This window comes from Trifolium pratense, linkage group LG7 (genome assembly GCF_020283565.1).
Source record: "Trifolium pratense cultivar HEN17-A07 linkage group LG7, ARS_RC_1.1, whole genome shotgun sequence".
Classification (NCBI taxonomy): Eukaryota; Viridiplantae; Streptophyta; class Magnoliopsida; order Fabales; family Fabaceae; genus Trifolium; species Trifolium pratense.
The window spans coordinates 4981671-4997316 of record NC_060065.1 but is presented as its reverse complement, the minus strand read 5'-3'; the positions used below and the strand labels follow the sequence as shown (position 1 = coordinate 4997316).

General features: G+C 35.9%; 2 protein-coding genes across 2 annotated transcripts; both read right to left on the bottom strand.

Moving 5' to 3' along the window:
- Nucleotides 1-561: 561 nt before the first annotated feature.
- Nucleotides 562-2859, bottom strand: LOC123894431. Its single transcript, XM_045944437.1, has 2 exons — nt 2525-2859; nt 562-637 (listed from the first exon to the last, which is right to left on the bottom strand). Exons 1-2 carry the CDS (start codon nt 2857-2859, stop codon nt 562-564), a joined length of 411 nt encoding a protein of 136 aa, XP_045800393.1.
- Nucleotides 2860-12907: 10048 nt separating this feature from the next.
- On the bottom strand, nt 12908-15308 carry LOC123894430. Its single transcript, XM_045944436.1, has 3 exons — nt 14158-15308; nt 13148-14064; nt 12908-12963 (listed from the first exon to the last, which is right to left on the bottom strand). The coding sequence occupies exons 1-3, from the start codon at nt 15306-15308 to the stop codon at nt 12908-12910; spliced, it is 2124 nt and encodes a 707-aa protein (XP_045800392.1).
- Between the last annotated feature and the right edge of the window lie 338 nt (nt 15309-15646).

The window sequence follows — 15646 nt, the reverse complement described above, 5'->3', positions numbered from 1 at the left end:
ACACATATATATATATATATATATATATATATATATATATATATATATATATATATATATATATATATATATATATATATATTTATAGGATAAATGAAAGTGAGGTGTATTTATTTAATTGTGAATGAAATTCCAAAAATACGCAGCATGGCTGTATCTCTTGCTCAACATCAATTAGAAATTAAAAACAAGATCGTTGAATCGAATGGTAGGCTAATTGATTATGGTAATAATCAAAATGGTTATTGTTTAGAAAGAGATCATACTGAAACAAGTTGAATGCATAAATATAATTGACAAGCTAAAAGAGCAAGTCCATTGCTAAAATATAATTATGACCTTGTTCAAAAGCATGTTCTAAAATATTTAACGAGAAAAAAAAATATGCAATTTCCAAAACACAATTTATGCAAAAATATTTTTATTCAAAATCACATTTAAATAAAAATTATAGTGAGTGTGTGATATATTATTTTGAGAGCTATTTTTACTACTCACATAAGGATCTTAAAAAAATATGGATTACATAATCCAATAGTTCTATAAACCAAGTCTTGAAAGCTAGATTCTCTTTTCCGCTTTTTGCATCCTTGTCATTCTTACACTTCTTTTGTCAATCATCAAAACCACAATGTTCCTGTCAAGGCATATATTCACACAACAGTTGCATGTCTGTGTATGCAACTCGTCCAGACTCCGATCATTAGGTATTCCTCCTCTTGTCTTTTCTTTTTCATATACTCCCTCTGGTTCTTTTTATAAGGAACACTTTGAAGAAAAAAAAAATTGTTTTTTTTATAAGAAATTTTGACCAATTTTCAAATATTTTAAATCTTCAATGTCACGTATGCCCTTATATATTATGAGAGAGAATTTAAAAATAAGTAAGTTAGTCGAATAAATAGTAATTAAATAAGGGTATACATAAAATAAATTTAAATATATAAGAGTATTAAACGAAAATAACTATGTTAAATGTGTTTTCTTGATCTGTGTAATTTTTTTAAAGTGTTATTTATAATAAGGATCGGAGAGAATAGTACTTCTATAAAATAATACAATGCTATATGGCTGCGGAGATCGGCAACCAAGCAAAAGCCTCCAACGCCAAGTTGATCGTAACACATGGCCATGGGTAAGAGATTTTAAAATCACAAAAAGCAAAGGGGTGTAAAAATTGATGGAAGTTGCAAAGCAACCCGGAAAAATTGATTGAAGAGAACAGATAAATTGATGGAAATATTGATTGAAGATGATGAGAAAATTGATCGAATTTGTTTGAGTATTTTATAGTTGTTTTAATGTGGTAAACAAAAAAAATTATAATAGGTAATTTTACTAAAGTTATTGTATAATTATGAATATAATTTTATATTTGATATCGGACTTTTTAGAAAAAAGAATTGATAAATACGAGAATAATAACATGTCTATTATTAGTCCATAGAAAAAAAAATAATTGAAATTGGTTATGAGATTTATTTTATGCTTAATTGCAAATAATTGGAAACACAAATTCATAGTGTGACTTTTGATTATCTGCAAAAGAAACGGCACACTAAAATGAAAAGAATAAAACTCCATGTGTTATTGTAGTTTTTGCATAAAGAGTTCTAATTTCTTATGCTATGAATTAACCTTTGCATAGTTAATTTGTAAAAATATAATGCAATGATAACTAAACACTCATTACAATTAAATCTTATGACTATTGGAATGTTTCTTAATGTAACACTGATCCTTATATAACTAATATATATTCACATGTATCACATACTTTTTGTTTAGTTATGCTCTCTCATTTTTTGTATTTAAATTATTTTGTATGTTTTCTATATATAGATATTTTAGCAAATTATGTGTATATATATTCTCAACAAATAAGTCGGCCACTATATATATTTATCTTTTTAAGTATATATACGAATGTTATTCTATTTTCAATATCCATTTTTCACCTTTTTAAGGATTGAAGTTTAAAGATTGCTTTATGGAATAAATGTGGTCATTGCAGTGTGATGATTGTGGAGCACGTCAATTTGATCGGAAGTTTTCCTTCTATTTAAACCATGGATTTGGTATGTTTTGTAAAAAAAAAGATGTATGTCTCAACTACATTAGAAATAATTTGAATGTATATGACCTATGCAAAAGTTTAGAAGTTAAAGGTTATAATTTATTTTACGACATTTCTATAAGCGAACTCTAAATTGCTCTTATGTCTCGATTTTGTTGATGTGCCGCCTCTAAAAAGGCTTCATACAATTTTTTTTGAACCAAACAAACTTAATTCATATCATTAACTAATAAATGTTCAATACATAAGGGAATAATCTCAAATCTATAGAAACTAGCCCAAACATTGGCCGCCCTAGCAAGAGTATGAGCTACCAAATTTGCTTGTCTCCTAACAAACTTAACCTCAAAGTTTACATAAGAAGATGACATAAGAAGAATAATGTCGTTAACTATTAAACTAAATTCCGAGTTGCCCCGTCTTCTCGAATGGATAACGTCAACCAACAGCTTTGAGTCACTTTCAAATTGAACTCGCTCAAATCCATGATGAATAGCTTCTTTCATAGCATGTAAGAGTGCTAATGCTTCGTCTTCCACTATGGAACAAACAGGCTGCTGCCATTGAGTCAAGTCAGCCACAAAATGCCCGTTGGGATCACGAAAGCAAATACACATAGAAGTAACACCGGACCTAACTACAAACGCAACATCAACATTACACTTTATCCATCCCACTCCTGGTTTCTCCCACCTAACCGGCTTAGGATCCTCAACAGGGATAACGTTATGATGCTGCAGTTGGTGGACAGTAAACCACTCATTCCAGACGACGAACGCCATGCTTCCAACTTGGCTCGGGGACTGAATATTGTCATTCTAGATCTTGTCGTTTCGATTATGCCAAATGCACCAAAATAATGATGCAACTCGTCCTATCTGAAGGGAAATCGATATATCAGAGGCAGCGGAATTTTAAAAAAAAAAACGATTTCCTTTCCTTGGATCATTACGAACTTAGAATGAATCAGTGATAGAATTGTTACCTCACAAAGTATGGAAATAGTTTCGATCACTAGCAAAGCAAAGTAGCGATGCATCTACTCAGTCCACACGAACAGACCTTCTCCGATGACCTGTAACACCCAAACCCATTATTTATATATTTATACTTTTAGTAAAATCTTTTTCAAAATACGCAACGGAAAATCACATTTAATTTATTTATATCGGTTCGAGTATTACACTCCTCTACCAAAATAATACTAATGTAGTTAATTAGTAAAAATACTTGTTTATACAAATGTTAAATCAACTAATGTATTTATTAGCTATACAAAACAACCTAGATAAGGAGACTCTATATACATATAAACCCCTTTTTCCCGTGTCACAATCAGAGCAGAGCTTCACCGACGACTCGACATCGAATACCACAAAACCTGTAAATCTGGACCCCCAACGGTCCAGCACATAACACATAAAAGAGAGTTAGATAACATACTCAAAATATACAAGTGTAAGTAAATGGTACTTAAACACTTCTTCATAAAAACATGCATAATCATACATTATACATATACATCACCATCATTCATGCATATTCATATATCATGCATATACTTCATTTATCACCTAATCAACCATCCACAAAATACACCAAACATATAGTTTCACGTCGTCTCGGACAATACCAAAACATCAACAAATACACATAACTCAATTACAAATAGGAATACACATAAAGTTCCTAATGTAATCTAACACCACAAATACACGGTTCAGATTATGGTCATGACGGACCCTGCGTTGTTCATTTTATAGTCATGACGGACTTTACTCCTCACATACGGATTAACAATCAACATTTACCAAGTACGTGTCAAACATTATTTATCATAAAATGCACACATAATCCCTAATGCAATCTAATGCTTCACATTCATGCTATGTCCTCTAGACACCTCTAATGCATGTGGTACCATCTTCTTTATTAGAGTATCTCACCTCTAATATCCTTCTTTATCGGATAAATATAATCCGATATCCTTCTTTATTGGAATATCCAATATCACATATATTCATGAATGCATGTATATGTTTTTCATGAATTCACTCACAATCATTTTAATTAGCATTAAGCTCTTCATTTACTAATGTGGAACACTATCCAACATTACTTCTTTATTAAGATAACACTATACCTTAATATCCTTCTTTATCGAATAACATAATTCGATATACTTCTTTATTAGAATAACATAATTCTAATATCCTTCTTTATTAAGTTGATTAACACCTTAATATACTTCATTTATACTTCATACATGATTAACAATCATTATAAGCATCAACAAGCATCAACAAGCATTAACAATCATCAACAATCATCAACAATCATGTAAGAATAAGACACTGATTCGAAACTACATGCAAAGGAAGATCGCAGATGAAAAACTGGTGCAATCTGCAGTATTTCCGCCTGGGGCGGAAATATTTACGCCTGGGGCGGAAGTTTACGCCTGAGGCGGAAATGTTTACGCCTGGGGCGGAAAAACATCTGAAAGGCTGGCTGCTCACTGTTCTGCCGTTTCAGGCGGAAATTATTGCGTTTTAGGCGGAAAAATATGCGTTTTCTACACAAAAACGCCCAAAAATCCCATTTTTCATGTTATAAATCCCAAAAGAGTTTGTATTCAAGTGCTACAAACATATCTAAACACAAAAGGACGGTTCATTTCACCGATCTACCATTTTTACTACGAAAAAGTAGAGATTTATCACTTTTACTCAAAACACTCAAGAACACAATGTTCTTGAGTTTAATCCTTTATAAATCTCGTTTTTAACCATTAGATTCGTTCATACATCATGATAAGAGCATGTTAAACATGTTATGAACCTTGGAATCGATTTCCATTAAGAAAATCCATTCACAACTAAAACGAAAATGGGGTGGAGGAAGTTCGGGTGAGGAGAAATCGACATTCTCCCCTTCCTCGGATCACCCACGAATATGAAATCTACTCTCTTACCTGGATTCGAAGAAAACACGACGAAGATCTCGAATCCCTAGCTCTCCCCTTGCTCTAGCTCCCAAGCTCTCCTCTTCTCCTCTCAAGAACACAAAGTTATGAGAAAATGAAATGTTCTCTCCCTTGCTTCATGCCATATGGCGCCACCCTCACCTCACACAAGGCCCATTGGGCCTCAAGCCCAATTGGCTTGGCCCAATAACACACTAACTCTCACTATCGCTTAATAACTAAAGTACTCGATAAATAACTCTAGTTATTAACTTAATTAAATTTCTACGTTAATAAAATATTTTAACACATAAAAATAATAATACGAAAATTGGGTCGTTACAACTCTCCCCCACTTAAAAGATTTTCGCCCTCGAAAATTACGCAACTAAAGCAACTCCGGATAACTCCTGTATCCGACCCTCCAATGAAACGTTCAAAACACTGCACATTACCAAGTTTGACAAAATTAATTTATCCCATCCAACACAATTTTTGTCTATTTATCAACAAGAGATCAAGGACGGCCAGTTCCTCAATTTGTCAATAAATATTCAACAATCATGATATCGGCACAAACCATTCTTATCAAACCGCTAAAACGTCAACTTCGCACGAAATATCCATAGACTCACATTCTACGACCTCACAACGTTACCCCCAAAATAGGTACAACCAATCGGACTCTCCGAAAGATACTTCCGTGGAATACTTCCACAACTCCATAATTCTCATAAATCTTTGATTCCCTCATGAATCACTTAACTGTGCTACACCACTTATTCATATTCGAATCTTATTCCAACATATCACTCGATGACCAACATTCTCAAACTTCATTGACACATGCTAAAAACTACCGTCTCTAACCGTCAAATTCCTTTTCTCACATTGAGTCGAATCCAATACCCTACTCTATTCCCAAGTAATCTCTTAACCAATATTTGCATTCCTTAACGCAAACGTTTTCCAACACCACTTCTCCTTAGTACATTCGATCCCAAAATCAAACTCTTGAATTAAATTCACAAAGCTCCAAATACTCGTCATACGATCTAACTCTATCCATTAAATTCTAATATAAGGTACAAGGTCTTCCAATATCAACTCTTTATCTTAGTATTCTTACTAGCGACTCCTTGTCTACTCCCAACCTGACATTTCTAGAAAATTTCTAAAAATTCTCGTCCAAAAATACATTTTAAGTTATGCACCAAATCACTACCGTTCCATCATCCATGATGAAACAATTTAAAATCCTTTACTTCATTGTCACCGATTGTGACCATACCTCATCAACATCCACGATGCATCTAACAAAACTAGTCTCTACCGACTCTTCCATTCCACAAATCCAAATTCCTTAGCAAATACTTACTCACTCTTATCTTGTGGGCACTACCAAATGCTCTCTGACACTTACCTTAGGCATCACCTTCAACTCCTTACTATATGTGCTCAAACACAACATCTACTCATATGTGCGGTAATCCTTTTCGCAAACTCTCACCTAACACAAGTCACTTCCAACATGACCTCCTACTACTCATTCTCAACACGTTCTCCAACGGCTAACTTTCTTATTCTTCATCATTCAAAAATGATACCTCTCTTTTAGCTTCATCTCCACTTCTAGGATCTCATTCAACTTCGACACAAATTGCCCTGTCATTATCCAAATCCAATTACCCTTTCTTCGGCAAGCCTCTCACAAAATCTTTCGAATTGTTATCCTCCTTCCATCTTCGAATAAACTCGACTACTCATACAATCCTCACTTCCAACGATTCAACAAACATACCAATCCTATTATGATATTTCTCAACTCCATTCTTATTTACTTTAAAACCTACTTCCCTTCACCGATTAATTAACACCAACGGTTCACTAATCTTCACATCTCTTTCTCTAAGCTTCTCAAATCTCTTCCGAAAGTCACTTCACACACTAGACTTAGAACTCCAAATTGTTCAACCAATTCATTCTACTACCATATGCACGACTCACGTAAAGCTTCTTACTCAAGAATCCGGTACAACATCCGATCCACTTGGATGACAACTTACTTCAAAATCATCACCTCCTCAAGAATCTTAATCACTCCCTCTTCTTCATATTCGACTCATTTCGATCAAACAGGTACTTCAACTTTGGTCCACAAAACACGCCTCCATACTTTTAGTGCAACACACGATTTCCAATCATTCCGAATACTCTTCATCTCACTTAACCAATCTCACTAACGCCTCACGGCGAAACACTTGGTCCGACAACTCCTCTTCTAATAGTTTCTCACAAATTGTTGCGCCCATTCATTCCATTTCGAACAACGTCGCCAATTCCTGAATATTCCGCTTCAAGAACATCTCTACTCATCTCATCTTCTCACGATCGAAACATCTCGGAGGGATATAACCTTCTCCCCCACTTATCTCAAACCCACCTACACTCTTCCACTAGAACTTCTGGTGCTCACACCTAACGGTTCTATCGTCTCTAAACATATTCTTCCTAAGAAGAAACTAGTATCGACATCGTTTATACGCATGTCGCATACAGGGGACAAAACCTAACCCACGATACCTAAACACTAACACAAATTCATGCAAGCATTCAAGTAACCTATACTTCCCTCACTTCTCAAAGTTAGGAAGTCAAAACAACACAAGAAAAATGAACATTGCATAGCAATAATTCATACTCACATTCAATCAACTCAGAACAAGACGTCAACAAAATAAATTTCTTGTCTGGCTCCCTCGCTTAGCAAAAGCTAGCGAGCTCCCGGCGAGACAAGTCAAAAACATTCACAAGATTTAGCAAGACTTAGTGAGACTCAGCGAGGTTCATTCTTCGCCTAGCGAGCACATCCAAAAATCTGGGTGCTCTGCTACGGTTTTGAACTTACGCTCACTAAACTCTCGTTTTCTCGACTCACTAATCCACAAAATCCAAAACATCAAGCATATAACATCATTATAGACTTGAAAGCACAATTAGAATCATGCATCAACAATCACAACATAGAATTATGAGATCTTCATGTTTTTACTCATAAAACGCATAGCAATTCAAATGCCTAGTAATCATCTAGCACATGTTATAAACAAACATATAACAAACACATATCAGGACACATTAATATCCTACTCTTCTCACCATTTTGAAAATTAATTTTCACTCACTCAAAAGAAAATAACTATATTTTCACCAAAATCTTCAAGAAATAATATTAGTTTTTAAAATTATTTCAAATCAATACCACATGCAGTTTTATATCATGCCGGATCGTCACATGCAGTTTTACATCATGCCGGATCATCACATGCAGTTTTATATCATGCTGGATCGTCAACAATTAGCAAATAAGCATCAATCAATCAAGTTTAAACTACACAAAGGTTAAACTCTAAGCATATACAACTATTATAAACATAGAAGTATAGCACTCACACCACTACTCAACAAAAGAATGGATCGATTAATCCAATTCACACCACTCATAGTTCCTAAATGAACAACATAAGTGATTTCACAAAACAAACACAACAAAAATGTTAGACAAACGCGACTGACACACAATACTCACTTGGTCTGACTGCACAGACCTGCTCTGATCGACACATAACCCACACAGTCCGAAGACAACGAGGCTCTGATACCAATTGTAACACCCAAATCCATTATTTATATATTTATACTTTTAGTAAAATCTTTTTCAAAATACGCAACGGAAAATCACATTTAATTTATTTATATCGGTTCGAGTATTACACTCCTCTACCAAAATAATACTAATGTAGTTAATTAGTAAAAATACTTGTTTATACAAATGTTAAATCAACTAATGTATTTATTAGCTATACAAAACAACCTAGATAAGGAGACTCTATATACATATAAACCCCTTTTTCCCGTGTCACAATCAGAGCAGAGCTTCACCGACGACTCGACATCGAATACCACAAAACCTGTAAATCTGGACCCCCAACGGTCCAGCACATAACACATAAAAGAGAGTTAGATAACATACTCAAAATATACAAGTGTAAGTAAATGGTACTTAAACACTTCTTCATAAAAACATGCATAATCATACATTATACATATACATCACCATCATTCATGCATATTCATATATCATGCATATACTTCATTTATCACCTAATCAACCATCCACAAAATACACCAAACATATAGTTTCACGTCGTCTCGGACAATACCAAAACATCAACAAATACACATAACTCAATTACAAATAGGAATACACATAAAGTTCCTAATGTAATCTAACACCACAAATACACGGTTCAGATTATGGTCATGACGGACCCTGCGTTGTTCATTTTATAGTCATGACGGACTTTACTCCTCACATACGGATTAACAATCAACATTTACCAAGTACGTGTCAAACATTATTTATCATAAAATGCACACATAATCCCTAATGCAATCTAATGCTTCACATTCATGCTATGTCCTCTAGACACCTCTAATGCATGTGGTACCATCTTCTTTATTAGAGTATCTCACCTCTAATATCCTTCTTTATCGGATAAATATAATCCGATATCCTTCTTTATTGGAATATCCAATATCACATATATTCATGAATGCATGTATATGTTTTTCATGAATTCACTCACAATCATTTTAATTAGCATTAAGCTCTTCATTTACTAATGTGGAACACTATCCAACATTACTTCTTTATTAAGATAACACTATACCTTAATATCCTTCTTTATCGAATAACATAATTCGATATACTTCTTTATTAGAATAACATAATTCTAATATCCTTCTTTATTAAGTTGATTAACACCTTAATATACTTCATTTATACTTCATACATGATTAACAATCATTATAAGCATCAACAAGCATCAACAAGCATTAACAATCATCAACAATCATCAACAATCATGTAAGAATAAGACACTGATTCGAAACTACATGCAAAGGAAGATCGCAGATGAAAAACTGGTGCAATCTGCAGTATTTCCGCCTGGGGCGGAAATATTTACGCCTGGGGCGGAAGTTTACGCCTGAGGCGGAAATGTTTACGCCTGGGGCGGAAAAACATCTGAAAGGCTGGCTGCTCACTGTTCTGCCGTTTCAGGCGGAAATTATTGCGTTTTAGGCGGAAAAATATGCGTTTTCTACACAAAAACGCCCAAAAATCCCATTTTTCATGTTATAAATCCCAAAAGAGTTTGTATTCAAGTGCTACAAACATATCTAAACACAAAAGGACGGTTCATTTCACCGATCTACCATTTTTACTACGAAAAAGTAGAGATTTATCACTTTTACTCAAAACACTCAAGAACACAATGTTCTTGAGTTTAATCCTTTATAAATCTCGTTTTTAACCATTAGATTCGTTCATACATCATGATAAGAGCATGTTAAACATGTTATGAACCTTGGAATCGATTTCCATTAAGAAAATCCATTCACAACTAAAACGAAAATGGGGTGGAGGAAGTTCGGGTGAGGAGAAATCGACATTCTCCCCTTCCTCGGATCACCCACGAATATGAAATCTACTCTCTTACCTGGATTCGAAGAAAACACGACGAAGATCTCGAATCCCTAGCTCTCCCCTTGCTCTAGCTCCCAAGCTCTCCTCTTCTCCTCTCAAGAACACAAAGTTATGAGAAAATGAAATGTTCTCTCCCTTGCTTCATGCCATATGGCGCCACCCTCACCTCACACAAGGCCCATTGGGCCTCAAGCCCAATTGGCTTGGCCCAATAACACACTAACTCTCACTATCGCTTAATAACTAAAGTACTCGATAAATAACTCTAGTTATTAACTTAATTAAATTTCTACGTTAATAAAATATTTTAACACATAAAAATAATAATACGAAAATTGGGTCGTTACAACTGACCGGTGCTAGCCAATTCCACCAGAGATTCAGAGAGAACCGGGTTTAGAGAGCGGCGGCTAGGTTTCACTTTGTAAATTAGGTTAAGCTTACAAAACTTCATCACAAGGGTTCTATTTATAGAACCACTTGTGTGGTCATCAAACCAAGCACTACACCGTACCTTACGGTGGACCGCGTTTCTCTATTTTCATAAATTAAATAATAAGTCATACTTAATTATTTAATTACTAATAAGTCCTACTTATTATTTTATAAATAAGTCTTACTTATTTATTTCTCTCATCTATCTGTTCTTTGTGTGTGACCCTATAGGTTCTCGTAACGTTGGCAATAATATTAAATCACATATTTAATATTATAAACAGTGAGCGGTATCTAGCAACACATCACTGCTACCCAAGTGACGAGAATGTCATGTGATCTGACGAAACCTTTCCGTGATAACAATCTTGTGTATTGAAATTCTGGCACACTAGTATTAAGATGTTGTACTCAACGCTTCACCACTATAGTACACTTTTAATGCGTGAATCAATGATCCAACATCCAACCGCGCATACACAAGGAATAATAAACTAAACAAACTGAAGGTAAATTAACACAGTAATTTGTTAACCCAGTTCAGCATAAGCCTACTCTGGGGGATACCAATCCAGGAGTGAATCCACTATGATAGTATTAGTTTGAAGCCCTCAATAAACCTCCCGTTTATGACTTCTCACCTAAACACCACCCGTGCTATATTCTACCTAAGTCACACCTAGGTATGAGAACCTCCGCTCAACTCCTCTTGATCACAGCCTCTGTGATCGTACACTTTTAGTTTCAACAGGTGAAGACACACTTCATAAAACACACACCAATTCCTTACTTAAAAGCTTTGGAATTGTATACACACACTATCTCCTTGCTTAGAAGCTCCAGAGATATTACAACACAAAGACACACAGTTCCTAGTCTAGTGGAAAATCAACACAAGACTTAGAACACAATAGACACAATACTAAAACCTAAACTCACGCTTTGTAATACTCAAATCTGGTTTCAGTCACTTGAACAATGGAGTCAACCTTCTTTAAATAACCTTCACGAGCTCAGGCTAGGTCTTCAATTAGGCTTCAATAGCTCAGCATGATTAATGGTCCCTTCAAGGAATATTCTTCAATTAAAATGTTTTGTTTCCTTAACTTGAAGATCTGATTAACAAGCAACACTTGATCACGAGATCCATTAATAATTATGCGTGACAACGCTCCTTATCACAAACGAACATTTATTGTGGATTCCATATTTAGAACTTAGGCGCGAGATCTCACCATACACAGGCCCGGCCTACTGGATGTGGTATCCAATGTTGAAGCATTGTACCGAACATCTTGCTTATACTGGATGATGGAAGCATGTAGTTCCACATCAGGAAAGATCACATGTTTTAGCAAAATGAGGCCAACCATACAACGCCAACAATCTCCCCCTTTGGCAATTTTTTGGCTAAAACATCCTAGGATTATTTCAACCGCTCTAAAGGGATACACAAGCTACCTTTTCTTCAACTCAACGTAGGCACAAAGTCATGAAGTAAGGTAGAACAATTTAACATGCTTGTTTTAATAACCCCTCATAAAAATAGCATATTTAATATGTATCAATTTAGAACTTCAGAGGCATGCAACAGCGGAAGGATAAGCACAAGAGCCTCACAGGACTTTGCCAATAGAGAGTATAAGATTCTCATAAAAGAGACACTGGGGAAAAATAAATTCCCTCAAAACTGAGAAAAATAAATTCTCAGGAACAGATAATGCTTCAACATGCAGTAGCACATTGTGTGCTAAGCAAATAAAATATTGCTCCCCCTCAAAAATAGAATCGAGTACCAAGTTCGTTACTCCCCCTTAATTCATGCATAGGAGTATTCGGATGATCCAGCCATCTGATGGCACATCAAGCTCAGCATCTATTATGGCATACAATAACTACTCCCCCTTTTTAGCCATAAAATAGACAAAATGGGAACTGCATAAAATAATATCCAAAGGCAGTGCAGATAGTAGCAGAACAGAAAGTGCAGACAAAATATTACAAACCATGCACACTAGGTGCTAAATTCAGGGCTCAGCCCACAGACATGCAAAACAAAAAGATAAAATCCAAATAAGAAAACATCAGAATTACACAGAAGCACTTGGGGAGGAATCACTTTCTTCTCCTTCAGTCTCTGAGTCAGCTTCTTCTCCACCACTAGAACCATCATCATCTGCATCAGCTGCTTGAGCTGCAGCCTCTTCAACCCTCAGAGCATGTATCATCCTTTCAAACTGCAACTTCTTTTCATCTAGCTCTTTACAGTTTGCTTCCAGCATAGCAATCATCTCCTTCCTTGTCATAGGAGTGTCAGCAGCAGCATTTGATGGTCCATCAATATCTGGAGCATGCTGTTTACTGAACAGCTTCTGATGAATGGCCAAAGGAGTTGCCCTTTTCTTAGCAGACTCATCCTCATGCCTTATATTCGGATGTTGGGACAAGATGATGTCACAGATCAAAGTTGGAAATGCAATGGGTTGCTTGGTAACAGAGGTTTTAGCATGCTGCACAACTTGATTGAAAATATATAGACCAGCATTAAACTTAGTACCAGTACCAATCATATAAATGAGCTTACCCAGATTTGTTGCAATATCAGATGCATGTGTTGTAGGAACCCAGTTGACAGATGCAATACGATTCAAGATGGCATACTTTTGGGTTAGCTTGACAGCAGGTACCTTCGCCTTCTTGGGCCAGGTTTTCACTTTTTCAGCTGTGATAGTTTTGCAGACCAAATTGTCAGAAACATCTATGTCAGGGTGAGGATCATCAGCATTACCCAGCACCTTGTTAATCACACTTGGAGAAAATGTCACACATTTTCCTCGAACATATACCTTCTGAAATTCTTTGTCCAATGGATTGTCACAACCTATAGGGATGTTGACAACAAACTCCCTAACCAGCTTTTCATAGCAGGAGCCTAAGCCCCACACAGTTTTGATCAATCCAGCATCATTGATCAAACTCACAATCTCTTCACATTCCAGAATATCTTTGCCTAGTTCCCTTTCTAGAGCCAATCTTCTTTTGCAAATGATTCCCCATCGTTGAGCATAAGATGGAAGATGAAATGAAACATTGTCACAAGGAAAGTCTTCAATGTCAGGAGCAACAGACTGAGGCATGGCCTTCTTAGCAGACATAGCCTTCTTAGCAGGAGGCTTGATGCTTGAGTCATCCTTTTCAGCTTCAAATTCAGAGTCACTTGATGGTGCACTCTTCCTTTTCAGCACACCCTTATTCTTTTCAGGAGGAGGTATAGGCTTGCTCCATCCTTTCTTAGGACCATACTTGACAGGTTTCAGAGTAGTGTCCTTTGTTTTCTTGATGACAACAGGGGTAGTGGTAGCAGTAGGTGCAGGTGTAGTGGTTCTGCTTCTCAGTCTTCTCCCAATACCTTTTTGAGTGGGTGGAGGTTGCAGATCTTCTTCAGAGGGGACTTCATCAACATCCACTATGTCCTGTTCTTCATTGGTGGTTTTCTCAGAGTCCTCACCAGCTTCATTCTCTGGCTCAGAATCAGCCACATCTTCAGGGGTACTTTCTTTGTTTACTTCCTCTTCAGTGGAAGCTTGAGTATTAGATCCACTGCCAAACGACCCAGTGGCAGTGTTAGCATGTGGGCTAGATCCTCCTTTGGATGCTTCAACATCCTTCTCAGCATCAGTTGGTATAGAGGATGGTTCAACACCGGTTGGAGCATCGGTTACAACAGCCTTTTCTTGAGATATTTTAATAACATCAGTTATGACATTCGTGGGAACTGTCATATTCTCAGGAACACTAGGATTATTGCTCACACCAACATTCTCAGCAATATTTTGGGTTTTTCCTAGAGTTTCAACAGTACTAGGGTTTTCCTCTACAGAAGGGTTTTCTAGATTCACCTTTTCTGACACAGATTTAACAGACGATTCAACATTCGCATTTTTGCCGGAGGCAACATCATGCGATTCCACATTCGCAGTTTCAGAAAGATCCTTATTCAAGTATAGATCAGACATGCTCAAACCCCTTTTTACGGGAGATTGGGGTTTCTTCTTCTTAGACCTAACAGAATCAGACTTAATAGAGATTGAGGGAGACGATTCACTTACTTTCTTAGTGGATTTTGCAGACTTCTTCTTTTTCGAACTAGTAGCAGGGATACTTGATATGGGTGTCACATTGACCACAACAGTTGATCCTTCCTTCTTAGATTTTGATCTTGTTTTCACAGCATCAACAAGTTTGTTTTTGATCTGAGCGGAACCGGAGGATTGAGACATTTTCACACGGAAATTGTTGAAGTTTTTGAAGTTTTTGATGATTTGCGATGATAGTTTGTGTTTGCAGATCGCAGCAAAGAGTTCAGAGGAAGTTGAAGGTTTTGGAAAGGAATAATGATGATATGAGAGATGATAGCGTGTAATTGAGAAGTTATGGAAAGTTATTTTTGTCTTTCCTTGATTTACGTGCGCCAATAGTTGAAATTTTGAGAAAAAAACGGTTGGGCGCACATAATGCCTTAACTGCTATAATTCCTCATATAGGCAAATCCCCAATTTGCCCCTAAGCCTTTCAAACTGATTTGCATCTAACGCTTTGGTAAAAATATCAGCTACCT